Source organism: Equus quagga, chromosome 2 (assembly GCF_021613505.1).
Source record: "Equus quagga isolate Etosha38 chromosome 2, UCLA_HA_Equagga_1.0, whole genome shotgun sequence".
Lineage (NCBI taxonomy): Eukaryota > Metazoa > Chordata > Mammalia > Perissodactyla > Equidae > Equus > Equus quagga.
This window is the reverse complement of record NC_060268.1, coordinates 70,638,511-70,666,372: the sequence shown is the minus strand read 5'-3', so window position 1 is coordinate 70,666,372 and position 27,862 is coordinate 70,638,511. Positions and strand designations below refer to the sequence as shown.

General features: G+C 52.2%; 1 protein-coding gene across 9 annotated transcripts in view; it reads left to right on the top strand.

Annotated features, from left to right (window-relative positions):
• RASGRF1 (Ras protein specific guanine nucleotide releasing factor 1) overlaps positions 1-27,862 on the top strand; it is a 112,152-nt gene that overhangs the window by 31,170 nt on the left and 53,120 nt on the right. For all 9 annotated transcript variants that reach the window (XR_006887734.1, XR_006887732.1, XR_006887733.1 and 6 more), the window contains exons 3-9: positions 1,250-1,397; positions 9,604-9,696; positions 11,842-12,095; positions 20,417-20,496; positions 22,605-22,798; positions 23,367-23,476; positions 26,901-27,019. Coding sequence is in view for 6 of the 9 variants with exons in the window: in XM_046655491.1 (XP_046511447.1) it covers positions 1,250-1,397; positions 9,604-9,696; positions 11,842-12,095; positions 20,417-20,496; positions 22,605-22,798; positions 23,367-23,476; positions 26,901-27,019 (998 nt within the window). In the remaining 3 variants the exon portion in view is untranslated. The remainder of the gene's footprint in view (positions 1-1,249; positions 1,398-9,603; positions 9,697-11,841; positions 12,096-20,416; positions 20,497-22,604; positions 22,799-23,366; positions 23,477-26,900; positions 27,020-27,862) is intronic.

The following is a 27,862-nucleotide window of genomic DNA, read 5'->3' as shown; positions in this document are numbered from 1 at the left end:
CTTCTGAGGTGGTCCTATGAGGTGGTCCCGGGCTTCTGAGGTGGTCCCGGGCTTCTGAGGTGGTCCTATGAGGTGGTCCTGGGCTAAAGCAAAAGGGAGGAGGAAGTGGGGGTCAGGGAGAGGGAGAACCAAGGGCCGAGGGCCCCAGACCTCCTTATGACATTCCCAGAGCCCTCTAAACCTTCCCTCCAAGCTGGTGGCTGCCTTTCAAGTCTTCTGCCCAGATGGGCACCTTCCCCTGCAATGCTGGGGTCTGCTGTCTGAGCCTGTCTGCCCTTTGAGGCTGGACTCCCTTTATGGAATCAGGTTTTTCTCCAGCTCTGACACTTTGGAATGACCCTGCTGGTGCTGTGGGGGGTCAGGGAGAGGCCCAGGCCTGGAGTGCAGGGAATAGTCCCACCTTCAGAGGCCCGTGACCTTAGTTAGGCAAGTCATTCCACCTCCCTGGCCTGGTTAGTCTTCCAAGTCCCACCTTCCCGCCCTCCCCCCAGCTGCAATGCCTTGCAAATATGAGACATGTTAATTTACACAAATGCTGGGGCTACTTCTTGTACCCTCTGCTTATTCTTTGGGGTACTTTCTGATCTGGCCCCACCTAACTATCCAGCCCCATTGCCAATTACCCCTCAACACAAGCCTTCTACCTGAGGCTGCCCGTGGATGGGAAGGCCTGACTTCCAATTCCAGGGGGAGGGGGAGGGGCTATTCCAGGAAGTCTTCCCTGATTACAGGTCCTTGTTCTTGGCCCCCTCCTGAATTCTGACAGCCTGTAGCACACAATTTGGCACCCGCCTAATCAGTCTGGCCAGTGCTATGGTGTTAGAAGCCTGGGGTACTGTGAGAACACCTCACAAAGTCTGGGGGGAGGGCAGGGAAGGCTTTGTGGAGACGGTATTTACACTGAGACCCAGAGCTAGCCTTGGAAAGAGGATGGAGCTAACCCAAGGAAAGAAAGAGGGAGAACGCATGTTTCAGACAGAAGATCTCTCTGTGCAAAGGCCCAGGAGGAGGTGGGGGAGGCGGGAGAATAGGACCAGTTAGAGGAACCAGAGGTCAGAGTGTGAGACAAGAGTTGGAGAAGGGACCGGAGTGATCAGTAACAGCACAGCAGCCTGGTCAAGCCCCTGGGCACTGTGTCTGGGAGTCGGGACCTTCCCCTAAGTGCAGTCAGTGGGGGAGCCCCACTTCTGGTTGGATCTCTGAGGGACAAGGATGCAGGGTCTCACCCACCATGTCCGTCTGTCCACAGCTACAGGACCCTGGCCACAGAGCATGAAGCGCTGATGCAGAAGTACCTGCACCTGCTGCAGATCGTGGAGACGGAGAAGACTGTGGCCAAGCAGCTACGGCAGCAGATCGAGGACGGGGAGATCGAGATCGAGAGGCTAAAGGCGGAGGTGACTGCTGGCCAGGGGCATGAAGGAAGCTGGCCGGGGACCCAGGCCCCAGACCCAACACCTCACACCCCGGGCTCCTGCAGGATCAAGGGGGCACATGATGGCCAGGGAGACCAGCTCCCAGCTATAGCAACACCAGCCTCCAAACTTAAAATCAGTGATGCTGGCAGAGTGGGAAGGCCCTGTTGTCAGATCTGGGTTCATATCCCACCTCTGCCACTTAACACCTGCAGCGTGGAGCAAGTCCTCCCAACCTCTCTGTGCCTCTATTTCTTATGGGCCTTTTACACTTAACTGACAAGGCTGTGAGGATTGAGTGAGACTATTTATGGGCAAGTTCCAAGTTTCTCTGCCTACGTCCACATTGCCTAAGCCTTCTGCATTATCAGCCCAAGGCCCTGGGGCACAGTGTCCCTGGTACATCATTAGAGTGTGGGCTCCTAGCTTAGCTCCAGGGCGGTCCCCCCCTCCCTCTGCCTGCCACTGTAAGAGCTCCTACTGGGGCTTACCAGGCGTCTGGAGCCACGCTGTTACTAGGGTAAGCTTTCTAGAACTTCTACTCAAAGTGTGGTACATGAAGCAGCAGTAGCAGCCTCAGCAGGAGCTCATTAGAAATGCAGAATCTCAGGCCCCACCCCAGCCCCCCTGAATCAGAATCTGCACTTTAACAGCATCCCAGGTGATTCCCATTCACATTAAAGCTTGGGAAGCGCTGGCTTCAGGCCCCTTAGCCACCCCTCACCAGCTCTCCACCTCAGCACAGAATGATCTGATTGCCTCTCACCCCCCACCTCACCAGTGTGCTCAGAACCGTCTGACCACATCACACAAGGACTGTGGACTCTGAGCTGAGGAGACAAAAATTAAAAGGCAGCTTCCTGTAATCAGGGTCAGCTACATAATTTGCAGGGCCCAATGCAAAGTGAAAACTCAAAGCCCTGGCCAGAGTCGCGAAGTCTATCTCCCCTTCCCACGGCCCACCTCCCCATGGCAGACAGGTGACCCCCAACTTCAACCTCCAACCTCCCCTAACCTCTGTGCCATGAGGCACTTGATACCTAGATTAGGGGTGGGCAAGAAGCCCCTGGCAAGTCAGCCCCCTAATGCACCAGGCACTGTCTCCTCACTCTGCCCTGAGACATCACCCTCTCTGCACTACACTGAGACCCCTGCAGAGGGTGGAGAGTGACGGTGGGACTGGAGTCTCCTCCAGTTGCCTCCCAGACAGAGGGTAGCAGTGGTCATGGGTCCTAGGGTGTGGGGAACGGGAGGCAGGACCACATGGAAGCCAAGTCTCCAAGCCCCTGAGGCATGCTCCACTGTGCCATCAGATGTCACTTACAAAACACATCAACTTGGAACTTCAGTTTCAACAAAAATTTCAGATTCAACACACATCCTCTAGCCCCACACCAGGCACCTTCAGATATGCTTCCTTAGTCCATCCCCACAGCCATCCTGAGAAGATCAACCACCTGTGTTTTACATGAGGAATCAGGCTCAGAGAGCTCAAGTCACCCGTCCAAGCTCACACAGCTGGAGGTGGCAGAGCCGGGACTGGAGCCCAGGTCTGCCTATCTGCTTGCCAGTCTTTCTACTCTACTCAGAGCCTCTTCCTGCACAGCTCTGGGGATAGGGGCTTGTCCCATCTCTAAACCACCTGGTTCATTCTGGGCTCACACTCCAGAGACAATCCCTGGGTTCTATACTAGCCCAACACACATCCCTGAATCCAAGTTGAGCCCCTGTAAGTGACCAGAGGTCTAGCCCCAGTACCAAGTTATTAGCTTCATGATCAAGGGTGTCCAGGTGTCATTTGTTCGTTCACTCACTCATTTACTAAATGCCTAAGACCACTTACCACTGCCTCATCCTCCTCCCCAGGCTTCTCCTCTCCAGTCAGCTGGAGCTCCAGGCTCCAGGGACAGCTCCATAGTTGTGAACTGTGCATCTCTTGGCCTTTGCACATGCTAGTGCTCCTGTTTGGAATGCCCTTGTCACCACCATACTTCCCTGCCTGGTGAAATCCTCCCAAGTTCAAATGCCTCCTCCCGGGGACTCCCACCCCAGAGTGTACTCCCTGCTCCTCCACTTCCACACCCTCATCATGCCACCTCAGAGCCAGCTACCGCCCCACCCCATCCCCCCACCCCCCACCCCCCCGATGTGGCGGGGACTCCATGGGGGCAGAGCTGTGTCCTTTATCACTCTCTCCCTTAGGCCTGGCTCACAGTAACTCCTCAGAAAGGGCTTGGGGTTTGAATGGACGTGAGGCTCTGTGGTAGGCACTAGAGAGGTGGAAGTTTCTGCCCTTAGGGTCTGATTGTGGTAGAGTGATTGGTGCTATAATAGAGCTTTCTGTGTGATCCCAAGTCAGGAAGTGAGTCATTTTATGGCCAAAGTGAGTGTAGGTTCATGTTGCATGTAGCCTTAAAAGCTTCCGGGTGTGTAGGCCAGAGAAGGGGTGGGTGCAAAGGGCAGAGCCCCCTCTGGTGCTGGGGAGCACAAAGCAGGTCAGTTGTGAGTGAGCACGTGCATGCATGTGTGTGCGCACACAGGCATTGTCAGAGTGGCAGCAGAAGCCCATTCGGTGGGAATTTGGAGCAATGCTTCCAGTTGAACACGTTAGCCTCCAGGGCAAGAGATTTTTTTAAAGACTTTGAAAGAAAGACCACTTCGGTAAGGCTTTCTGGCGGTAGGCTTTCTCGCTCGCTCGCGCTCGCGCTCTCTCTCACACACACACACACCCTGCAGGGCAGAGGGCACCAGTTTGCTCTGGATGGCTCCAGGAAAGTGGAAACAGAGCCCATTTCCCAAGAAGTAGGCCATCAGGGAGCAGGAGGCACTGAGAAGCCAAGTAAGTGACAAGTGACCCCAGTGACAAAGACAGTGGGTCTTAGAACATCAGAGCTGGGAGTGATCTGAAGACGCTGAGGTCCATAGAAGAGGAAGGGACTTACCCGAGGTCACTCCAGGACCCCTGGAGTCCAGGCTCAAACGGATGTCCTGGCTCCAGATCTTTGGCCTGTGCCTGCCCTGCAACTTACTCCTTCCCGCTGAGGAGACAGGCCTGATAAGGGGTGCCTGTCAGGGAATGACTGTGTCTCCTGGATGATCCCAGGCTCTCAGGGTCCACCTTTCCTCTGATAGCCAAATAAAATTCCTCAGGCCCCGTCCCACATATCCCTGAGGATTTACAGGGGGCTTACCTTCTCCTGGCCACCTCTCGCTTCCAATTTCTGCCCTCCTGACTTCCCGCATCACTTCCCACAACAGCTGTCTCTACTCAGTCCTTACTGCTCTTTATCTCCTGGGTGGTCGCTACATGTATCTGTCAGGATGAGCTAGATTATGCTGCAATGACAAACCAGCCCCAAACCTTAATGGCTTAAAACAACAAAGATTGCTTTCTCACTCACACTGTGTGTCCAGTGTAGGTTCTGCTCCGCAACATTCTCAGTCAGAGTCAGGGATGCAGGCTGGTGGGGCTCCCGCCATCAGGAAATTCACCAGTCCCATGGCAGAGAAGGAACGTGGTAAATGATGCCTGACATCTCTGCTCACATTGCATTGGACAATCAAGTCACATGACCACACCCAACTTCAGGGGACTGGGAAGTATGATCCTGCCCTGTCCACGGAGGAGGACCAGAGTATCCGGGAAAGCCCTGACTACCCAACTGAGGCTCCTCTTTCAGCCCCCAAGCCCCTGGCACAGGCTGTTGTATGTAACAGACTTCCCAAAAGGTCTGCGTATAATACAGCAGGGCTTCCACTACTGAAGTAGGAAACAGCTTAGAACTGAGTAGAAGATGTCCCTGTCCTTGTGTCTCTCAGCCTCTCCTGCTAAAGGATTTCTCACTGACCTCCTCTGCTCACATTGACCTCTCTCCGTGCACTCCCACATGCCATTTTGTTGGTGGTGGTGTCGTTCATAATCTCTTTACTACCAAGACATCAAGTTATGGCCCTGCATCCAGGGTTGTGCTGGAGCTGGCTCATACCAGCCTGCAAGGGCCAATTGTTAAGTTTTCAAGAATTTTACAAGCTAGTTACTCAACCTTTAGTAGCTTACAGTGGGCCAAGGTAGGAATGTTTACACCATGGAAGTTGGCAATTGCTTCTAGTCAGTTTTTCTTTCAGGGAGCTGGTCATTAAGCATTTACCAATATACCATTGTCTGCATGTTTTTTCAGGATGAGCTACATAATTTGCAGGGCCCAGTGCAAAATGCAAATGCAGGGCCCTTAAGAATTTCAAGGCAGCAACAGCAGAACCTTAAACCAAGTATCGGTCCCTTCGGGGACCTGGGGCTCTGCACAGGTCATAGATCTAGGAGGCCAGCCCTGCTTCCACTCCCTCTATGCTCCCCAACCCTGTAGCCCCCGCTTCTAGCCATCTCTCCCTAGGGGTAACAGGAGATCACATCCAAAGTCTGCACAAAACTTGATTAAGCAAAACTATCCACCTCTGTCTTAGTCTCTTCTCTCCCCTCTAAACCACCCTATCAGGCCTCATCTTTCGTAACCAGAAAGCTCCAAGGTCCACCTCAAACACAGGGAGCCTGTCCCCTTGAGAAGAATCCTCCCCTCCTCTAGAATGCTCACTTGGCACCATTTCATTGTTTTAATAACTGTGTTTCTCCCAGTTATGATTGGGAGTAATTTGGAGAGCTCAATCAGGTCCTAAAGGCAGGATACGAGTTTAGAGATAGTCGTAATATTTTACTGGTTTGGAAGCACTCAGAATCCTGGAAGGCTGACTCTGGAAGAAACTCCAGAGATCTTTAATTCAGGGTTTAAAATAAAAATTTAGCCACGGAATCAGTTTTGCAAACCAACTTTGACATGGAGCCCACTCCGTAAAATAGGCCAATGAGGAGATTGCTCTGGGGGCAGTAGGAGAGTGCAGCCCTGACCCCTCCCCACGCAGCCCCTCCCCAGAGCCCACCCTCCATGCTATCGGTCCTGCTTCTCATCTTTCCTCCTGCCATCCCCACTCCTGCTGCCCTGCACTCAACACCCTATGATACTCTGTGCTTTTGTTCTCACCATCCTCTCTGCTCCAATTCCCTCCATTCCATAGCCCACCTGTTGGGCTCCTATTTGTCCTTCAAAACCTCTTCTGGGTAGCCCTTGCCACTTCTGTGGTGAGACCCTCCCACTGCAGTAGGTGCACACCTCTGTTCTAGCCTTGCCTTGTTGGATTATAAGTTACCTCTGTGGGTGTCTGACTGGAAGCTCCTCCAGAGCAAGGGATCTAACTTATCCACCTCCAGCTGCATCTCACCAGTGCCCAGCATGGTGCCCACCACAGAGACCCCATCAGGACATGCTGACAGGGTTAGCACAAATGGAGACAGGGGTGGGCACCTGTTGGGCTTGGAAGAAGCCAGAGGCAATCAAGACGGAAGGAGAAAGAACTGAGTTGTACAGCAGCTGTTAGAAAAGCAGGAAATACAGAGATCTTTCTCAAAACCTTGGCTGCTAGCAAAAAGAAAAAGACCTGGATTAATTCCGTCATCACTTAGTGCACTGGCTAAATGCATTCTGGATTAAAGACACTATCTCCAGAGAGGGAAGTTGGGTGGGGCAGGAGCCAAGGCACAGTGCTTCAAAGGAGTGTGGCAAAGGAGGGTTTGCTTCTGATTCACCAAGAAAACCAGACTGCAGGGTGCCCAGTGGGCAGGGACCAGTCAAGACACCCGCAGAGAGCCGGGTTGGGCAGCCAGAGCTGGACTCTAGCTGGCGAGTTGGGCCATGAGCCAAAGTCCCACCTTTCCATGGCCATCGTTGACAAGGGTCAACTAAGCAGGCCCGGGACATCAACCAAGCCAACCAGGGTCCAAAGCAAATCCCTCTCCAGAAAGGACGTGCCAGGATTAGAGAAAGGCTGCCTCTGTGAGCTCATGGGGACTGGGGCTCCTGCCGCCATCCTGACACTGGATGCTAGCAGGGATGGGCCAGGGCCCAAGACTTCTCTAGGGACTTCCAGCTCACAACTCTCCAGAGCTTTGCTCGCCCAGCCTGATCCTTAAATAAAGACTCCACGGCTGTAGGTGTTGCCTGCATGGAGCAGAGCGCCTGACCTAATTGCATCTCATTTTTGCCCTGGTCCCTGCTGAGTAGATGTCCTGGAGTGCCTCTCTCTGAGAAGAGTGCCATGAGTTTTAAATACAGACTGCTTATGCACATGCACGCACGCACACACACACACATCGCCATCCTAAAGAGGAAAGGGCACCACGTGCAAATCCCAGAAGTGGCAAAGAAAGCACGCTGGCGCAGAGGTGATAACATCAGGTCAGAGGGGAGGGTGTTGACTGGGCATCCTCGTTTCTGAGCTCTGCAAGAGCCTGCGTGTGCGTGTGTCCCTCAGCCCTTTAGAGTACAGATCAAAGAATCGGGCTTTGTTTCAATGTGCAAATGTTCTCAGAGAATCGACAGGAAAAAAAGGCAGAGGGGAAGCCCATGTCAGCACTAAATATTTCTCCATTAGATATTTTAGGCCGCTCTTCAAGCATAGGCTGGGGTAATTTTAGCAACCCAGGAGTGGAGAGCGGGTAACTGTTCCATTTTGCTTTCAAAGTGCCCCATTCGCTCAATTGTGAGGGCCCATTGATTCTGTGGTTCAGCAAGTGGCCTTGAGGGGACAAAGCCACATGCTCTGAAGAGGCAGCAGTGCTGGCTCTAGGGCCCATTTACAGATTTGCCTGAGCTACTATCTTTAGACGTGCGGGGCTTAGTGACTGCAATGTGCTCCTGTGGTTGACGTTTCTGTGGCTGCTGTGCTCTGATTCCTTTTTAGTTCACTTATTTATGTAGCCAACAAATACGCGTGGAGTGCCCAGCCCCATGCTAGGCACCAAGAGCATGTTAGTGAAGGAGACAGCTACAGTCCTGCCTGCAAAGCTCCCAGCAAAGATGGGAGAGGGGGTAAGCAATGCCAGCATCTCAACAGGAAAGTCCGCAGCGCTGCGGAATCCCTGAGAAAGGGCACCCAGCAAAGAATCGCAGCCAGGGTGGGGGGCCAAGGAGCCCTGCCCCAGAGGATGCACGACTGGCCTGTCCACCAGAGGCCTCCAGCCACAGTGCAACTTAAGGCCCCCTTCTCTTGGGCACCACCTTTTGGGTTTGTTCTTGCTGCTGTGCTGGCCTCTCTGATCCCCAAATCAGGCAAATGGAGACTTTTTTTAGGGCAGCTCAAATGTTCGTCCGAAGGGCTATCCCTTTTCTTCAGGCCGGCAGTTTCCAGGTTATGCCCCAAAGTGGGCTCTCGGTCGGAGAAGTGTTTCAGGGCTCCCCAGGAAGGGGCAACCAAGTCAGCAGGCCTTCGCCTCAACCACCTGCGGTTATCTGATTTCATACTGGGGTTCCAGAACGGTTTTGTTTGAAAAAATAAGGAGACTATCCAAGTGTCCATCAATGGATGAGTGGATAAGCAAAGTGTAGTGTGCACCTACAACAGACTATTGTTCAGCCTTAAAAGGAAGGAAATGCTGACACAGGCTACGACGTGGAAGAACCTTGAGGACAGTATGCTAATAAAATAAGCCAGTCACAAAAAGATAAAAATTGTGTGATTCTACTTAGATGAGGTCCCTGGAGTAGTCAAGTTCCTAGAGACAGGAAGTAGAAGGGTGGTTGCCAGGGGCTGGGGGAGGAGGAATGACGAGTTATCGTTCAGTGGGCACAGAGTTTCAGTTTGGGATGACGAAAGAGTTCTGGAGACGGATGGTGGTGATGGTTGCATGACAGTGTGAATGTCCTTCATGCCGCTCAACTGTACACTTAAAACTGGTTAAAATGGTAAATTTTATGTTACGTCTATTTTACTGCAATAAAAGTCCAAAAATAAAGGGACTGATGGTTTGGGGAGTAGGGAGAAGGATCACAGGTTTAGGCCAAAGCTCGCAGATTACAGATGGGGTGCCTGCACCCCAGAGAGCGGAAGGGCCTTGCACAAGGTCACTCAGGGTCAGAGCCCAGCTGCCCAGAACCCATGTGGATGGTTACCTGTCCAGTGCTCACTGTCTCACAGTGTCTGGAGCATGTCTGGCTCAACGATCTCGCCCAGAGCAAGGGACTTGAGCTGCGGTATCACTGGTCTTCAGGGAGGAAGGGGCAGGGGGCTTGCTCACCACGCTGTGGGGAGGCCTCCACCAGCCAGTGCCCCTCTTGGCAGCTGACCTATGTTTCTATTGCAGATCGCATCCCTGCTCAAGGACAATGAGCGCATCCAGTCCACCCAGACTGTCACGCCCAATGACGAAGACAGTGACATCAAGAAAATTAAGAAGGTCTGTACCATCTCTCTAGGCTGGCAAAACCACCCCAGCCCTCTTTAGGGAGCCTTCTGGCACAGCCCAGGGTCAGCAGTATCCACCCACTGTCACACTGCCTCCAGGGCACACCACCCCCACCTCAGCTCCAGAGACAGAAACAACAGCCCCTCACCCCTGATCAGAACCTTGTCAAGCCATTTCTTCTGGTTGCCCCTGTGAGGTATGGTCGTTCTGCCCCATTTTATAGAATAGAAAACTGAGGCTCCAAGAGATGAGGAATCCTACTTGTTGAGAGCATCAAAGGACCCCAATGCCATCCAGACCAGAAACTGCGGACTGGCATCCCACAGGCCAAGTTCAGCCTACTAGCATGCTTGGGGTTTTTAGCTCACCTGGTGTTCTTTGTTTTTTTTATTTTTTTGTTGCCAGTGCTTTAAAAGCTAAACATTTCACACAAAAATCTGGATTTGTGGTTTCTCAAAGATAGAAATAGCTAGCATTCATGAAGCCCTTTCTATGTGCCGGACACTATTCCAGGAGCTTCACGCAGATTAATTCATTCCTAACTAAAAACCTTCTGAGGTTTTATTATTATCTGCATTTCACATATGGGGAAGCTGAGGCACAGAAAGGCAAAGTGACTTGCCCAGGTCACACAGCTAAGTATTTGCAGATGACATTTAAACCCTGGCCTCCAGGGTGCAGAGCCCACATCCTCAGTCACTGGGACACACTGCCTGCTGGAAAAGCAGGAGGTCCTGCAGCCGCAGGCCCACCTCCCACACGCTTGGCTCCAGGCAAGGAGGTGCTGCCCCATTAGTCCCTACCCAACCAGCTTCATGCATCTCTAGGACCTGCCAGGCCCCCACAGGCATTGGGATTTGCCACCAGGTCTGAACCAAGCCCCCCAGGCAGGGGTGCCCTGGCCTGCCTTCTCTGCTGTGGCCCCACTGGGCTTCCCAGCCCATTTTGAGAAGCCATTCTGGTTGGAACATTTTGTTAAAGACCAGCTGAAATCCACGTCCCTCCCTCTATTTTCATCCTCCTGGAGCCTCAGAGCAAGCCCCTCCCTCATCAAGAAAGCCCTCCCACCTTCAAAGAAAGCTGTTCGGGGCTCACATCAGGCCTCTCCTCTCCAGGACCACACCCTACCCAGTGAGTCTGCAGTGGCTGCACCTGCCATTCATGGCCAGTGCCCCTTTCAGCTGATAGTATTTTGATGAGCACCTCTGCCTGATCCCTTAGCAGGTGGCTCCTGGATCCTCAGTCCTTCCACCCCAGGACCACCCAATGCCCTTGCTCTGGGTGCCCTGGGTCCCTCCCTGTGCAGACCCTGATCTTGCACACAGCTCAGAGGCAGAAATGGCAGGGAGCTGGATGGTGCCTTGACTGGAAGCCTGTGCAAGAATTCTCTGTGTCTGTGTGAATCAAGGCCCTTTCCCAAGTTCTTGCCAAAACGAGGCCACTCCAAGCAGCTGGACTCTTAAGACAATCAAGTCAAGTGTCAGTGTTCATTTCCCCGCAAAGGCAGGAGGAGAGGCTCCAGGCAGGTGCTGGTCCTCAGAAGCTCTGATGAGGCCCAAGCACGAGATTAACTAATTTGCCATGTTCTGTTCAATTTGAAATCACCCGCTATCCAGACAAGCTGTAATTGAAACTTCTGGGCTTTCAGGCTCGTCGTTAGGTAAGATGCGGTGTGAGCCAAGCCCAGCACAGCCTGGACACCCTCTATGCCCGTGCCACCTCCCGTTATGGACACTTGGGGCCACACTTTTCCTCCTTCAGAGAATGCTTCTAAAGCAAACTTGAGGATCTTGTTAAAATGCAGAGGTCTGGGGCAGGTCTAGGAAATCTGCATTTCTAGCAAGCTCTTGGGAGAGGCTGATGCTACCAGTCCATGTGCCACACTTTGAGCCCAGCTGTCATCTCATTAGCCCCATTGTGCAGATGGGAAAATTGGCTCAGAGGTTCCCGTTGACTTCCCTTGCACCATGCAGGTAGGCAACCAGGCATGGTCCTTGTCTGAGCTCTTTTCCCTACATGCCGGGCACGGGGGATGACAAAGCCTTGGTCCCTGCCCTTGGGGCACTCACAGCCTGGGAGGACGAGAGAAGCCAAGACTATGTAATGGGAGCCTCTCCCGCCTGTCTCGGTGCCCAGGTGCAGAGCTTTCTGCGGGGCTGGCTGTGCCGGCGCAAGTGGAAGACCATCATCCAGGACTACATCCGGTCGCCCCACGCAGACAGCATGCGAAAGAGGAACCAGGTGGTGTTCAGCATGCTGGAGGCCGAGGCCGAGTACGTGCAGCAGCTGCACATCCTTGTCAACAACTTCCTGCGCCCGCTGCGCATGGCTGCCAGCTCCAAGAAGCCTCCCATCACTCACGATGATGTCAGCAGCATCTTCCTGAACAGGTGAGCACCCCAAAGGTTGGCCCCACCTGGAGTGCTTGGCCGAGGCAGGGAGAAGGAGACTAACCGGCACAGAGCCGAGTTTCAACATGAGCCGTCCTAGTTCCCACCGAGTGCTGATGAGGAAACTGAGGCCCAGACAGGAAGGAAGTTGCCCAAGGTCACATGGCTAGGAGCCACAGCCTCAACAATTGTGGGGTCTGGGGCAGGAGTACAAACAGAGGCCCCCATAGCATATGTCTAAAGTTGCGGTTCTCAACGGGGGCAGTCTTGCCCCCCAGGGAACATTTGGCAAAGTTTGGAGACATTGTTAATTGTCAAACTTGGCTGGGGCGGTCGGGGAGGGGCAGGTTTGCTACTGGCATCTAGTGGGTAGAGGCCAGGGATGCTGCTAAACATCCTACAGTGCACAGGGCAGCCCCACAACAAAGAAATATTCCACCCAAGTGTCAGTAGTGCCAAGGTTGAGAAACCCTAGTTTAAATGATAACTCTTAAGTTATGAATCAAGCCAGAGAAAGCTAACCAAGTTCCGTTCTTCTACCTGGACACCGGCATGATGACCTGGAGCCCAGGTTCAAAGTTAGACTTTTCAGGCTCCTTCGAATTCTGCTCTGTACCATACTCTCCACGTACCTTAGGAAAGCAGTTCCTTTTTATAAGGCAACCCTGGTCGTTAATAGGGTTTCCTGTACCTCAGAAAGCTAAGCTGACTACTGCTCTTGTACTGTCGGCCTCTTTTGAAAAGGATTTTCTTAGGAAAGGGTTTAAATAAATGAGCTTTTTGGTGGGTAATAAAATTGAGAGAACTAGATAAAAGTGGCAAACATGAAAACATGTACAAAGTGCTATTTACAAATGATTCTCACTGAAGAATTAAGGTAGATCATTGTGTGCTCCTAGCTGTTCATTCAGCTGCGTTTCTGTTAAAATGTTCGTCAGCCAGTCATTTCGCTAATTGCAAGCGGCCCTCATCCAGGCTCCCTGTGTGGGTGTCAGGATCCAGGGTCACCTTCCCTGTGCCCTGCTTTCCTTTCTCCCTGCCAGTGTGGAGTGGCGAGTTGGAGGGGCCTGCGGGACACCTGTGGGGAGATGGGAGAGCCAGCACATGAGGGTCAGATATGGGTCTGATGCCCACGTGAGAAATCGGGCTACAGAGGCTGAAAGTCATTAGGGTGGGACAGGGCTGACCCTGTGGATTGGATCAGGCACCAGAGTTGGCGGACAGGGTGGGGAGGGGAGAGAGAGAGGCGGGCAGAAGGAGGTCTCATAAGATCTTCAAGAAACTTGGACTCACGAGCCTTACAAGTTGCTTTTTAACATACATGTTTGAACTCAATTTTTAAACATTAAGTGAGTGCTTTTATTCACCAGCTAAAACAAAGAAAACAGATAGTATCTTTTTGTGAAATCAGGTAACGTTTATTCCAAAAACGACAATTGGGTTTTTTTTTTTTTTGAGGAAGATTAACCCTGAGCTAACATCCGCTGCCAATCCTCCTCTTTTTTGCTGAGGAAGACTGGCCCTGAGCTAACATCCATGCCCATCTTCCTCTATTTTATGTGTGGGACTCCTGCCACAACATGGCTTGCCAAGCGGTGCCATGTCCACACCCAGGATCCAAACCAGTGAACCCCAGGCCACCGAAGCAGAACATGTGAACTGAACTGCTACGCTGCCAGGCTGGCCCCTACAATTGGGTCTTTTAGACTTAGCGACCTGAAATTTGGCTGAAAAGTGGGAGGAACTTGTTCCTTCCTGAGTAAAGCCTGGACAGCTCAGCTGGATTCACAGACCTTCAGACACGAGCGCAGGGTGCTGGGCCCCGCCCCAAGTTCCTCTGTCTGTGGGTCTGGGTGGAGCCTGGGGAACTGCATTTCCAGCACGTGTGTAGGTGCTGTGGCTGTGCTAGAGCTGCAGGCGACTGCCTGTGTCGGGGGCTCCAGCCGCTAACCTCAGAAATCCTTCAGGAGACGTCGTCACAATTCTGTGTTGTTTGTGTATTTTAGTCCACAATTACAAGCTTTTGGTGACCGCTTATCATAATCACTGAGAGATGCAGGTGTCCTTTTGTATTTATTTAATCTTCCCATAATTTTGTTATACTTCATTGATCTTTAATGGGATCCTTTTAGCCTGGAATCTTTAGTTAAGAGTTTCGTGCCAGCTCACAGCCTTTGTTCAAAAGTTGTTTGAAAATATCATACTTTTATATTTTTATCTTTTAACAGTTGCACGGATCAGGTCAGATGACTTTGAGGCTGAACAGGAGGGAGGGAAGTCTCCTCTACTGGTGCCCTGCCAGGCCCCTGCCAGGCCGGTTTCCCCTTTTCCACCATGGGCCCAAGGTTGACTCTTGCCCATCTTAGTGGTCTCACTGAGCCTGGTCAAAATAGCGGCAGCCTGATCAATTCTTAAGGCCTCCAGAATGTGGACTCTGGCGGTCATCAGAAACAGCTGACCCAGGAATGGTCCCTGCCTCTTACACTTGTCGGAAGATCAAATGAGAGTGTTCATGTCAAGCATCTAGCACAGAGGCCAGCCTATCCCAAGTGCTCAGGAGGAGTTAGACATTATTATAACAGTACATCTCCACAATGAGGCACCCTGTGGGAAATCGAATGCAAATCTAATGTGGAGTGAACACTTCCCAACTCATCCTATGAGACCAGCGTGACTCTAATATCAGCCACAAAGACCTTATGAGAAAAGAAAACTACAGACCCAAACCTCTCATGATCATAGATACAAATATTATCAAATTGAATCCAGAAATATAGTAAAAGGATAATACATCATGACAAAGTGGAATTTATCCCAGGAATGCAAGGCTGGTTCAACATTGAAAATCAATGTATTTTACTGTGTTTTCTTATTATATTAAGAAAAACCAATGCTCATCTCAGTGGATGCAAATCTGATGCAGCTGCCCTCTCCTCCTCTGCCCTCGCTGCTGTTCTCAAACAGGGGCAGGCTACAGTTCTTTCCTCCCCCTGGGGCCCGGGATGGGCATGGAAAGAGCTAGAAAATGACCGCCCTGTGAGCATTCTCACCTCACTATATGGTCTGCTGGGTACAGCATAAGCTTCACTATCTTAGCCTCTATGCTTTTTTGTGAGCATAAAGAACAGCTGAAGGTATTTTTTCCGTTAACCTTATAACAACCGCTCCCAGCACTTTGCAGAATTGAACGTTTTAGACCATACTCAGTACATTAAGCTGGTGCTTTGTGGGACCTGCTTTGTGCCAGGCTCTCTGTAAGCGCTTGACATGCGTGGTTTCCATTCCTCAGAGATGCCCCATGAGGCTAGACCTCAGAGAGGTTGGGGGATGTGTTCAAGGGCACACAGCAAGTTTGGGTGGGCTGCAATTTTTACCCAGTTCTGTTTCATGTTAAGACCTCTTCTTCCCCTGATACCCTGTTAAATAATGGGCTGGAATCCTCTCCACTGACCCCTATCCTCCTTAGCCCTGCTCCCAGCTCCCAGAGTGTGGCTCATCATAGTGCGGGGCACGGCATGCACTCTCTCTCACTCCTGCACCGTTAGAGAACTTTCCCTTGTGTGCAAGCCCAGCCTTCCCACTCACTGCATAAGCGCTATGGAGGCAGGAGCCAGGCCACGAAGCTCCCAGGTCTCCCTGCCTCCACCCACAGCGCAGAGGGCTGTGGATCACAAGCAGGGGCAGAGGCTGCCAGCCACTTCTTAGAAGGCATTCTCACACATACCTTTCCCCTGCGTTTGCTTTTAGGCTGACGTGTACAGCCACATTAGAAATCTGATGCTAATTTGGTGATTTCATTTGCTGGAGCTCATTAAAAGAGGTCCTTGGAAAGAGAGAGGCCTCTCTCCGGTTTGGCAGATTCGTGGAGGATGTTGCAGAGCTGGGGAGGGGGTTAATTGTGTGCTTCTCCAATAGGGCGAAGAAAGATCTTTGAACTAAACATCTGTAACAGGCTTTGTTTAGCCAAAACAATAAGCTTATAGACTTGTGCTATTTCCCTTTAATAAAAACCATACCCAGCAATGTGTGCCAGGAAACACAGGCGTTGTACATGACGAGAGGCATCTCACCCGAGTGGCAGACGGTTTGTGTCTTGATGACTGCTCTGACTGATTGGCAGTGACTGCGGGAGCCCTGGGTTGAGAAGGATGGTGAGACTCGGTGGGGGAGCATGCGGTGATCAATTTGTCACGTCTGCATGCTAGGGAGTGAGGAGAGGAAGGCGCTTGAACTCATGATGAGTAACTGGCAGTGTGCGATGGGCAGGGGTGGGGCAGGAGTGTAGAGGCCTGGTTCTGCCCTATCTACCTTGGATTGGCCTTGGGCAAGTCACACCCCTTTCTCGGCTCAGGGAAGGAACCAGGCAAAATGAGCACTTCCCCAGTGTGTCTGCAGACAGGTCGCTTCCTCTCCCTGGAACACTCTTCCCACCCTACTCTCCTTCCAACAGCTATGTCCTACCCTTTCTTCACAGCTTTCCTTGGATGTCGTGTCCCTGACCACCCCCATGTCCCTTGCCACCACTGGTTCCTGTTGCCTGCTTGTCTGCTCCCAGGGCCCCTGTGCTGCCCCTATGTAGCATTCATCACACTTACATAATGACTTCTTTTGTGTCTGGGTCCCCCACTGGACTCTAAGCTTGCTGTAAGTAGGGATAGGGCCATAGAATACAGCTGCGCCAGCTGTGCACTGCACAAGTCAGGGACACAACTCACATAGACTAGGGATCAGCAAATTTTTTCTGTAAATGACCAGGTAGTAAATATTTTAGACTTTGTGGGCCATACGGTCTCTGCTGAAACTAAACAGTCATAGACAATCCACAAACACGTGAGTATGGCTAGGTTCCAATGAATCCTTACTTATGGACGCTAAAATATGTATGTTCACATATCATGAAATATTCTTTAGATTTTTTTAAACCATTTAAAAATGTAGAAATCTTTCTAAGCTTGCAGGTTGTACAAAACAGGGAGTGGGCCAGCATGCTGCATGGAAAGATTTCATATCATAAAAATGCCATTTTCACTCCAAATGCTCTATAAATTTAATATAATTTCAAGCAAAGTACAGCCTAGCAAAATGATTTTAAAGTTCAACTGAAGGAATAAATACATATAAATAGGTAATTATGTTCTGAAAAAAAGCAATGAAAGAAACTGTCCCTACTTTAATTAAAATATATTAGAAAGGTTATAAATATCTTTAGGAGGTGGTGAAAACAGCCTGAGAGCAGTGCCAGAATAAACCGATAGAGCACCAAAGTAAAATCAAAAATCCAGAAACAGACTGAAGAATGTGGAGAATTTAGCAAGAATAAAAAGGCATCATAGCAAAGTAGTGGAAACGGTCGGTGTACTTGGTAAGTGGAATTGGGCAATTGGCTAACCAAACTGGGGAAAGATTACTTTCTCTTATTCACGTCTTACACCAAAGAAAACTCTAGTTGGGTGTTTATGTGTAAAAATGAAACAGTAAAATATAGGTGAGTGTGTATGCCATGATCTCAGGGCAGGAAAGGCGGGCAGGGCATGGCACACTGCGCAAGGCAAGACGACAGCTTCAGGAAAGCGAGCACATGGCCCACAGGCCAGCCGAGCAAAAATGTCTGCAGTATATGTGTTAGATTAAGTGCTTCATATAGAGAGTTATTTAAAATTAACAAGAGAGAATAGTAAATGGACAAGACTAGGCAAGTCCCAAAAGAAGAAATTCAAATGGCCAATACATAGGAAAAATGTATAGCCAACACACTAACAATCATGTTTTTAGAAGCAAATCAAATCAAAATGAGAATTTTTTTTCTTATTAGAAGAGTAACAATGGTACCATTGTTACTTTCTAAGTAATAGAGTTACAGGTGAAATCCCCACAGTTTATACTTTAAAAATGGAGGCTTCATCAACTATATTTTTATAATCCTGGCTTATGATGTTCCTAATATGTTACTCTACAAGTCCGTGCAGTATTGGAATTTGAGAAGGTTTGTTTCCTCCCTGAGTAGTTGTCTGATGGAACTGCCTGGGAATGGCTTCCCTGAGTCTAGCTGTGGCAGTACTCAGGGTTACCCAGAGCCTCCTGGCCTGCTCAAGAACCCTTGAAAGTCCCCCAACCTCCATACTGCCCCAGGTCAGACATTCTTCCCTCTATGCACTCTCATGTGCCCCTGGGTTGCTCTCTTGCTTTTGAACTTTTCAAGGGGTCTTCACATGTAGACTACCAAAGTTCTTCAAATTGGTACTTGTTTATCCATTCAACAAACTAGTTCAGGGGCCACAGACTGGCAGAAACCAGCCTTGTCAAGAGTCATTCTGCGGGGGGACTTGCTGCCTGCAAAATGAAAATGACTTCAGCCATCAGGCAGGGCCCCTAGTCCAGAAATACATGTGTCGCCACACCTGGAGGGGCCCGTCCTCTTGGGACTTTAGGGAGATGACAGAAAATTCACCATAATGATAGGACCCACGCTCTGGAATGAGAACTCAGACAGTTTCTTCTACTTAGGTTTTTTTAAGTTCCCACTGGTTTCAGTCTTTATGGGTTTTCCTTCCCTTTTGTACATCCTACGGTTGTGAGGCAGTGCCAGGCTTTGCTCTTCAGCCTAGAGTGTTGTGTCTGTTCTCTCCCTCTCCCCCACTTCTCCCCTCCCCTCCACCTCCCCCGCCACGCGCTCTCTTTCTCACTCTCTCAACTATCCCCTCTTTTCTCTCTCATGCCGTCTTCTCCACCCCACCCGTTTTCTCTGCAGAGTGCAGGTGCACAGGACATTTCAAATCTTTTTGGGGTTCCCAGAGCCCCTTGCCTCTGAGGGCCTCCTCTGTACATGAGGCTCTGTGCTCTGTGGCCCACGGGCCTGTGCCTCACAGCTCAGGGTCCACTCTGTGCCCACTCAGCACCTTCCAACCCTTCCCCTTGTTGTACCGAGAGAGGCAAACCCCAGGATGGGGGTTTGCTGTCAGGGCACAAACTGCTGGGAAAGGGAACAAGCACCCAATGGCAGCTCCCCAAGGCGGGAAACACCAGGCACCTCAAACAGCCAAACAAAGAGCTGGGACAACACAGAGGGCAGGGAGCAGACAGCACACTGCGGAGGGTGTAACCAAAGAGGGGCCTTTGATGTGGCGGAAAAAGACAGAGACCATTCCAGGGAGAGGAGAGACAGGCTCCGAGGCTGGGGCAGCCCCTGACTCCTGGGAGATTCACTCTTCCTCTTGGGCCTCAGTTTTCCTATCCATAAATGGGGTGCACGACAGAGTCCATTTGGCTTCCCCTGTCTGGTTCAAGCCTCAGACACGTTGGGGAGACCCCCAGGTCTCCAGGGAGGTAGGAGGTGGGGGTGATGAGCAGGAGGAGGGGAGGGGGCTGCGGGAGGTAGCTGGAGTCTCTCTCACAGCTCGTCCAGGGCCAGGAGACTTGGCTGTGCCTGGGCAGGCTGCTTGGGGAGCTGTGGGTGGGGAAGGGGCTGCCGGTAGCAGAGCCAAGGCAAATGAGGCTGCTTGGGGTGCTCAAAGGCCCATCACCCAGCCCGTGCTAAGCTGCCAATGAGAAGGCATGGTCCCTAGGGCACTCTAGGTGGTGGCAAAGCAGGCACTTGCTGGCTTGGAGACTCTGGGATTTTTGCTTTTCTAACTTTTCCCCAGAAAGGAGGTGGTTGAGACCTAGCACTTGCTGAGCATCTTCTGTGTACCGAGCACATGAGTAGTCCCATTACTTGCAGGGGTTACCTCATTTCATCTTCATATTTTACACAGAAGGACCTGTGGTTCAGAGATGTTAGGCATCTTGCTCAAAGTCACACAGCTGGGTAGGGGCTTAAGGCAGAGTTGAGCCCCACTCTGTGTGGGTCTCAAGCCCTGGCTCTTTTCATCTCCTCGGTAGCTTTTACTCCATGTTCTCCAGAGCCCTGGGTCCCTGCAAGAGCTCTCAGGGCACCCCAGCAGGTGGGGACCTGAGGGGGCATGGGCAGCTGCCCTTCTCTCCCAGCTTCGTGGGTGTGCGACCTGGTGCTCAGAAGAGCCCAGGCTTGGTTTAACACTCTGCTGTCACCATCTCGAAATTCTTAATCATTTTTTAACAAAGGACCACTCATATTCCTTCTGCACTGGGTCCCGCAGATTGTATAGTCCATCCCACTGATGGGTGTTCATATAAGGTCTCACTGGGGAGAGGCATTTGCTCCTAGAGTCCCACGGGCAGTAGCAGCCCCTCCCGGCAGTAGCGCTCTCCTCTGGGCCCCTCAGCTTGCTGGACTTGGGGACGGGGGCCCTCGAGAGGGGCAGAAGTACACTTGGCTGGTGCTTACTCTGGGCGTTCTCTTTCAGCGAGACCATCATGTTTTTGCACCAGATCTTTTACCAAGGCCTGAAGGCTCGCATCTCCAGCTGGCCCACACTGGTCCTGGGTGAGTAGCCAGCCCTCGCAGAGGTCCCCAGCCCCTCCTGCCCCCTGCTACCAGATGTCCCTCTCCAGGGCCCACCCCTCCCTGCTGGCGGCACTTTCGGCCCTCAGAGCATAATGGAGTGGTCCCTTAAAAACCCAGACTCCCTCAGAGGGAGCAGAAATGGAAAGACAAGTTGGCAAAAGCTATATTTCTAGTAGGAAGCGATATATATTTTTAGTTTCTTATCCACTTTTCCCTTTTAAAAATAATATATACATACCCATTTCAGAAAATTTGAAAACCCAGAAAAGTAGAAAACATTTAAAAATATCAACTATAGTTCTGCTTCCTAAAGATAACCACTATAAATGCTTTGGTGTGTTTTCTTCCAATTTTTTTCTATGTGTAGATCTTGGGGTTTTTTTTCCCATTTTACATAATTGCAAACATACTGAATATAGAACTTGAATCTTGTTGTGGGTTTTTTAAATTAACATTATAGCATAAGTGTTTTCTCATGTGGAAAGCCTGCTCCCTGATAGCTGCGTATTGCTCCAATACGCCGTGAACGTGCCATGCTCTGTGCAGCCGTCTCCATCACTGGCTCTCAAAGTTGTTCCAACTTTTTGTTATGAGATATAGTCATCTCTCATGTGAAGTTTTCTCCTTGTTAGAGAGTATTTCCTTCAGGTCGGTTTCCAAAAGTAGAAGACTGAAATAATGGGCAGGACGGTGTTGAGGTCCCGCTCCACGCGTGGCCTCGCTGCTGCGCTGGCCGTGCCGTAGCTTCTGCAGTGCGCCTCGCCCGCGCTGGCTGTTACCTTGTTTTGTCACTTTCTTAATTTACTAGGTAAAGCTGAGCACTGGTGTCACCTCCACTGTGGAGACAAGGGAACAGGCTGAGGGAGGTGAAGCATGGCTAAGATCGGGCAAGGCTCTCCAGAGCTCCCCTGCCCTCAGGCCGTGGGGGCTTCCAGGAGCTGGGCACCTGTTTTGTTTTTCTTGAGTCAAAGACCCCCCGTGTTTCTTCATGGTCATGGTCACCATGAGAAGCTGCCCTGGAAAGACCGGGTCTGCATCCCACCCTCTGCAGTTGGTGGTGGAGGGGCGTCCGCCGGGGGGCCGGGCACCCTGTGTAAGAGCTCCCAGGTGGAGCTTATTACGAGGAAAGTGTGTTTGTCTTTTTGAGTGGGCTTTATAAGCAGAGGGTCTGGTGGGTCCTTGGCATCGCATCAAGCATTGAAGAGCAGGTTTGCGGAGCTGGGTTAGGCTTTCAGGGGCTGAGGGCAGGATGTTCTATACCCAGGAGGTTGCGACAGAGTGGACCAGCAGGGACCCACCTCACTGAACCAGGGGCGCAGAGCTAGGGAGGTCTGGAAGGACGGGGACGGACAGACAAGTGAAAGGACAGAGACTCAGGAGGGTGTGTCGTGGGGTGGGAAGCCCTGGAATGGGGGTGTCAGGAGACTGGGTTCCAGGGTAGCTATTGAGTCACCTTGTGACGTCAGATGGGTCACTTCTGTCACAGGCAGGACACTCTGGGAGAGAGGGCTCGTGGGGAGCCCTCAGCATGGCATAGTCGGGGAGCCAGGGCCACGGGGAAGTTACCACAGGGTCCTCAGCTGACCCCGTGGAGCTCTGGAGCTGGGCTGGCCCTTCAGAAATCTCCCAAACTGCAGGGCTAGCCTTTATACCCCTACCTGGAGCCCCAGTGGGCAGGGTATGACTTGTGCAAGGCAGCTGTCTAAAGCTGAGAGCAGTTCCTGGTGGGGGAAGACCCAGCTGAGAGCCTCGGCCACCAGCACTCCTGGTGCCTGGGTCCTGAAGGTGGTCGGGGGACACAGCACAGCACCCACTGCACCTCCTCTCTCTGACCCTCCGGTACACAGGTGTCAGACTAGACAGGGTCTCCACATCTACCTGTGACTCTGATGTGGTCTCAGTGCTCATGTGGGGCCACTATCTTGCCCTGGTACCAGAGTCGTCCCCAAAGGTAGGGGTCTCTCTGGGGCAGAGTTTGAGCCTGGCCCTGACCTTCCTGGGCGGGGCTGAGAGAGCTGAGGGCCTGCGGGTCCTCTGTCTCCCCGAGGGTGCCTCCGGCCGTCCCCTGAGCCCTGCCCTCCTTCCAGCTGACCTGTTCGACATCCTGCTGCCCATGCTCAACATCTACCAGGAGTTCGTCCGCAACCACCAGTACAGCCTGCAGATCCTGGCCCACTGCAAGCAGAACCGTGACTTCGACAAGCTGCTGAAGCACTACGAGGCCAAGCCCGACTGCGAGGAGAGGACGCTGGAGACTTTCCTCACCTACCCCATGTTCCAGGTGGCTCAGCCCCGGCCGTGAGGGCGCGTGCGTGGGGAGCCCCTGGGGGTCACAGCAGTGCTGGCCGTGGCTGGGAGGGAACCACACCTGGAGGCACCGGGGGACCCACAGGCCCCAGCTCTGGGCTGCCTGGAAAATGGGGTTAGAGCCCACCGCACCCTGGCTGGCTGCAGGCCTGTCCAGCTCCAGAGAGCAGGCTGTGCAGGAAGGCGAGGGGACAGCTCCTCCGGGGGCCCTGTCCCTCCTGGTCCTGAGCCCACCCCCAGACCCTGCCACCTGAGGGGCTGAGCCTCAAGCTCTGGGCTCTTGTCCCAGAGGACACCCTGGAAGAGCCTTCAAATCAGAGTCTAAGGCGAGAGGTGCAGCGAGGTTCCTTCTTAAGCCCTGCTCCTGGATGTTGCCAGAGCGGAGAGAACCACTCTCTGCCTCCCTCTCCTTCTCTTTCGATCCTTGTATGTTGCTGCTCTGTCTCTTTCTCGCTTCCTTACTGCCTCTCTCTCCCTGTCTCTGTTCCTCTCTGTCTCCCCATCCCTCTGTCTTTCTCCATCCCTGCCTCTCCCTGCCGCAGATTCCCAGGTACATCCTAACGCTGCACGAGCTCCTGGCCCACACGCCTCATGAGCATGTTGAGCGCAACAGCCTGGACTATGCCAAGTCAAAACTGGAAGAGCTGTCCAGGTGAGCTGGCTCCTGGGCGCCCTCCCCAGTGAACAGGCCAGAGCTGAGGACACCACCATCGGAAGTGTGCTGAGCCCCAGGTAGTAAAAGCTCATGTTCAGGTTAGGATTCCGAGGGAGGGGCGCAGCCTGCCTCAACTGGAAGCAGAGTCCCATGGAGCAGTCTGAGGAGTTTACAGCTCAAGCCCAGGGGGCACTGGTGGGATGGTGTGGGTGGTGTGCCATCCCTGGCAGAGATGGGGTCCAGGGAAGGGCCCCGGACACTCAATGGGCCCATATCCCAGGACAGGGATCTGCTCAGGGGCTTGCAGATGCTCTCTGCCCATTTCCTCTGTTCTCCAGTGTCGATTTGTCAAAACCTGTAGCTCTGAGAGCCCCAGGGGGATCCTGGGCGACCTGCCTTCATCTGCCGAGGCTCCAGTCAGCAACAGGAGGTGTTAGTGGGCTTGTCCGATTTCAGAGGCTCCAGCCCTCTAGTCAAGGCCCCTCCCCAGCCCCTGTCACAGTCCCCGAAGCCCAGGGGGAGCTTCCTTCTGCTAGGGCAGGTGCAGAGGGGCGAGGGAGGAGGCGCCTCAGCAGTCCAGGCAGCAGCTGCAGCAGGTGGTGACAGTGAAAGTGAAGAGGAGGTTCAGATTCTGGATGTATTTTGAAGATGGAACCAACAAGAGTTTCTGATGGATTAGATGTGGGGAGAGAGAGAAGATTGGAGTCAAGGGTGATTCCAGAGGTTCTGGCTGAGCAACCAGAAGGATGGAGTTGCTGTTAACTGAGATGGAGAAGACTGCCAGCGGGGCAGGTGTGGAAGGGAAGGCTTTCTTGCTTCACTGGAGCTTTACTGGGGCCATGCTGAACTTGAGATGGACAACAGTGGTGGCAATGACAAGAAGGGAGTAGCGTATTTGAGTCTGGAGTTTGGGGGAGCAAGACATGCAGAAGCCATCAGCTTGGAGATAGTATTTAAAGTCACAGGAGTGGTGAGATCACCAGGGGAGTGAGTTCAGGCAGGAACGAGATGCAAACCAAGGGCTGAACCCTGGGGTTCCAAGAAATGAGGACGGCCTTGTACACAGAGATGGACTGCCAGACGCTGCAAAGGAGGGTCGATCTGCAGTGTGTGGGGTCCAGTTCCCAGCTCTGTCCGGGACCCTGCCGACCACTCAGTGCCCTAAAGGGCTTCCCAAGGCCAGCAAGCAGCAGCCAGTCAGGCCACAGCTCCCAGCGGGTAGAGGGAGAACCAGGCTGGACCAGGGCAGGGCACAGGCCCCAGAGTGGAGGATCAGCAAGAGGGTGTAATCAGGGTGTGATTGCAGACTAACAAAACCATTGTGGTGTGGGGACCCAGTCCTCTCATGCCCCAAGGAGCCAAATCCTGCAGACTCCCCAAGGAAAAGACTTGGGGCTCCAGTGAGGCTCCTCGTTGCTGTGGGATGCCCTGTCCAGGTGCAGGCAGAGGTGCAGGTGGCATGTGGGTGCCAAGGTATTTGGACTAAGACCTCCATCCCCTTTCCCCCAGCTAGCTCTTCTTTTGTCTTCCCCATCACCTACAGCTGAACCCAGCCCTCCCACCACAGAAGAGGGTTTTCCTATTGTCAGGACAATAGCCCTTTCAGCCCCAGCCCTGGCAGGAAAACATCAGATAACCAACCCCTCCCTGGCTGTGCTGAGAAACACTCCTCCCCAGGGGCTGGCGCTCTCCTGCCCCTGGCCTTTGTCCCACCTTTTCTCTTGAGCCCTATCTCCCTGGCTCACTGATAAGGGAGGTCATCACTTCCTGTTCCCCTAGGAGCATCTGGCCCTGGAAACTCACACTGCCCTCCCAGAGCCTCCCCAGCAGCGTGTGCAGCATGGGTTCCCCCAACACAAACCCCAGCCTGGGGCTGGCACTCCTCCTGAGCTGCTGCCATTTGCACGTGTCTAACAGCAGAACTAGTTTGCTGCTTCGGAATCACCCTCTTGTTTTTAGCAAATGCAGCCCTCCTTAGCAACATCCCAACCCGTATCTAAAGAAATGGTTCTGCTTACCTTTGCTTCCTTCCAAAAATGAAACTACCATTTCCCAGAAAGGTGCCTCCCTGTCCCATGTCCCTTCCAGAAGAGGGCTAGAGCATGGGCTTCTGAGAAGGGCATTGCGGGGGAGGGGGGAGGTGCCGAGGCACCTAAAAAAGAGACACTGTCTCAGTGCCCCAGTGTGATAAGCAGAAAAAATAATGGATAATTTTTTTTATAATAACACTTTTGCAACCAGTGATAATAGCAACAATGATCACTACCCTTTATTTAAGCATCTGACATGTGCCAGGCATGAGGTCAGCACATGAAATACATTATCTTCCATCCTCACCCCAACATTCTACAGACGAGGAAACTGAGGATCAAAAGGGTTCAGTAATTTGCTCAATGTCATGCTGATTCCATTAATCACAGATCCAGCGCCACTAGCATCGTCTCTCATTGTTGTGGGGTTTAAATGGGATCATGTCTGTGAGAGAACTTTGTAAGCCACACGCATATTAACTAGCCCTCTTGGTGGTCTTAATTGTAGAATTTCAGACAACAGGAGGCTTTGTGCTTTCCTTGGAGTAGGTGGGGTAGTCTTTCCAGACCTCCCCCCCGAAGAAATTACTCACTACCTTCCTAAGACTCCTGGAAACCCACTGAGGCTCTCAGCAATGTTGGCAACTCACACCCCTCTTTTCCTACCAATGCTGTTTTTAAAAAGCAGTTAAGTGGTGCCACCTCCTGGAGAGGAACAGTGTTGCGACAGTGAGAACAGGGACAAATAAGAGAGTTGTCCGTGTTCTCAGACAAAGTGGCGAAACATGTTCTGCTTCCCTCCCGGACGTGCTGGAGCCTACAGAATAAACCAAAGTCAGGCTTTCTCTGAACCAGCTGGATTGTCAGGCACTCCAAAAATAAGCCATTCCAGAACCCAAATAACATGAAGGGAACAAGCATATAATGAGCATTCAGGGGGAGGAAACATCAAGTGCAAAGGCCCCAAGGCAGAAATGAGTTAGTTTGTTCTAAGGACGGCAATAGGCACTAATGGAATGAGGGGCCAGATAATGAACAAGGATGTCTCCTGTACTCCCATCTTCCTCCAACTCTGCTGTCTCTGTTCCAGGTGGTTCAGACTTTTAAATCAGATAGACCTGCTTCCTAGCTATTAACCTCCATTTCCTTTTCTGTAAAATAAGAACACCTGCCTCCTTGGTCTGTGAGAAGGATAAAATGAGATCACGCCTGTGAATTGCCCAGCACACAGTGGGCACTCAATAAATGTATGCTGTCCCCCTTCGTGACCACAGGCTCCACCTGAGAGTCCTGGGTGTAGCCTTTCTTCCTCGGTCCGGCCGGAGGCCAACATCCCCTCCTCCCTGAGAATTAAGGGCAGCCTGTCTCTGACTTATTTCCTGTCCCCACAGGATAATGCATGATGAAGTAAGTGAGACAGAGAACATCCGGAAAAACCTAGCCATCGAGCGCATGATCATCGAAGGCTGTGAGATCCTCCTGGACACCAGCCAGACCTTTGTGAGGCAAGGTACGGCCTCTGCACCCTGCCTCCCTGCCCCTCCCAGGTGGGTGCCAGGAGTGGGAGGCAGGCGGCACTCAGGGACACCTCTAGTTCGTTTGGCTGCCACGTACTAAAACCTGTCGGCATGATGGCGGAGTGTTGCAGGGCTGCTGGAGGAATGTGACAGCTATATGGAGACGTTGGTGTCTGTACATATAGATGCAGATATTGATTTTCACAGTTTCCTTCTCTCTAGATGTAAATATAACTCTTCCCAGATGGCCTTGGTTTGTCTATCGTATGTCATAGTAAACAATGACATGTCATTTTTGGGGAGAAACGGGAGGAGGATGAGCACTTTCAGCGTCCGAGAGGAAGGCGATTGGGTCAGTCCTTCTCTGCTTTGCGCATCATCCTTGCCTGTTGCAGGAGGCCGTGATCACGGTGTTCTCCCAGGTTGAAGGTTTCCCTCACCCTCAGCCTCCGCTTGCCTCGGGAGCAGGGTTTGAGAGTCACAGCCCTGCTGAGAGGGGCAGCTAGAGGCTCTCTGTGGCTGAGGGCACTGACTTCCCACTCAGAGATGTTGGAGCTACCATGCGTCTGCAGGTCACCTCGTTCCGAGTCCACGTTCTGTGGGAAACTCAGCTTCTGCCTGTGTGCCCCTGAGGTGACCTCCACCTCAGATGGACCGCCTGAGTGCCTTCTACCCAGCCCTGCGACTCTGACCAGATGAAGAGCTTGCCAGGACCTCTCACAGCCTGTGCAGCTGCCTCTGGCCCCTGCTGCCCTTAGCAAGGCTGTTGCTGACTTGGAGTTTTGTTCTGAGCCCCTGTGTGTGGCCCTTCCGAGAGGCCTGCCCTGTGATCTGCT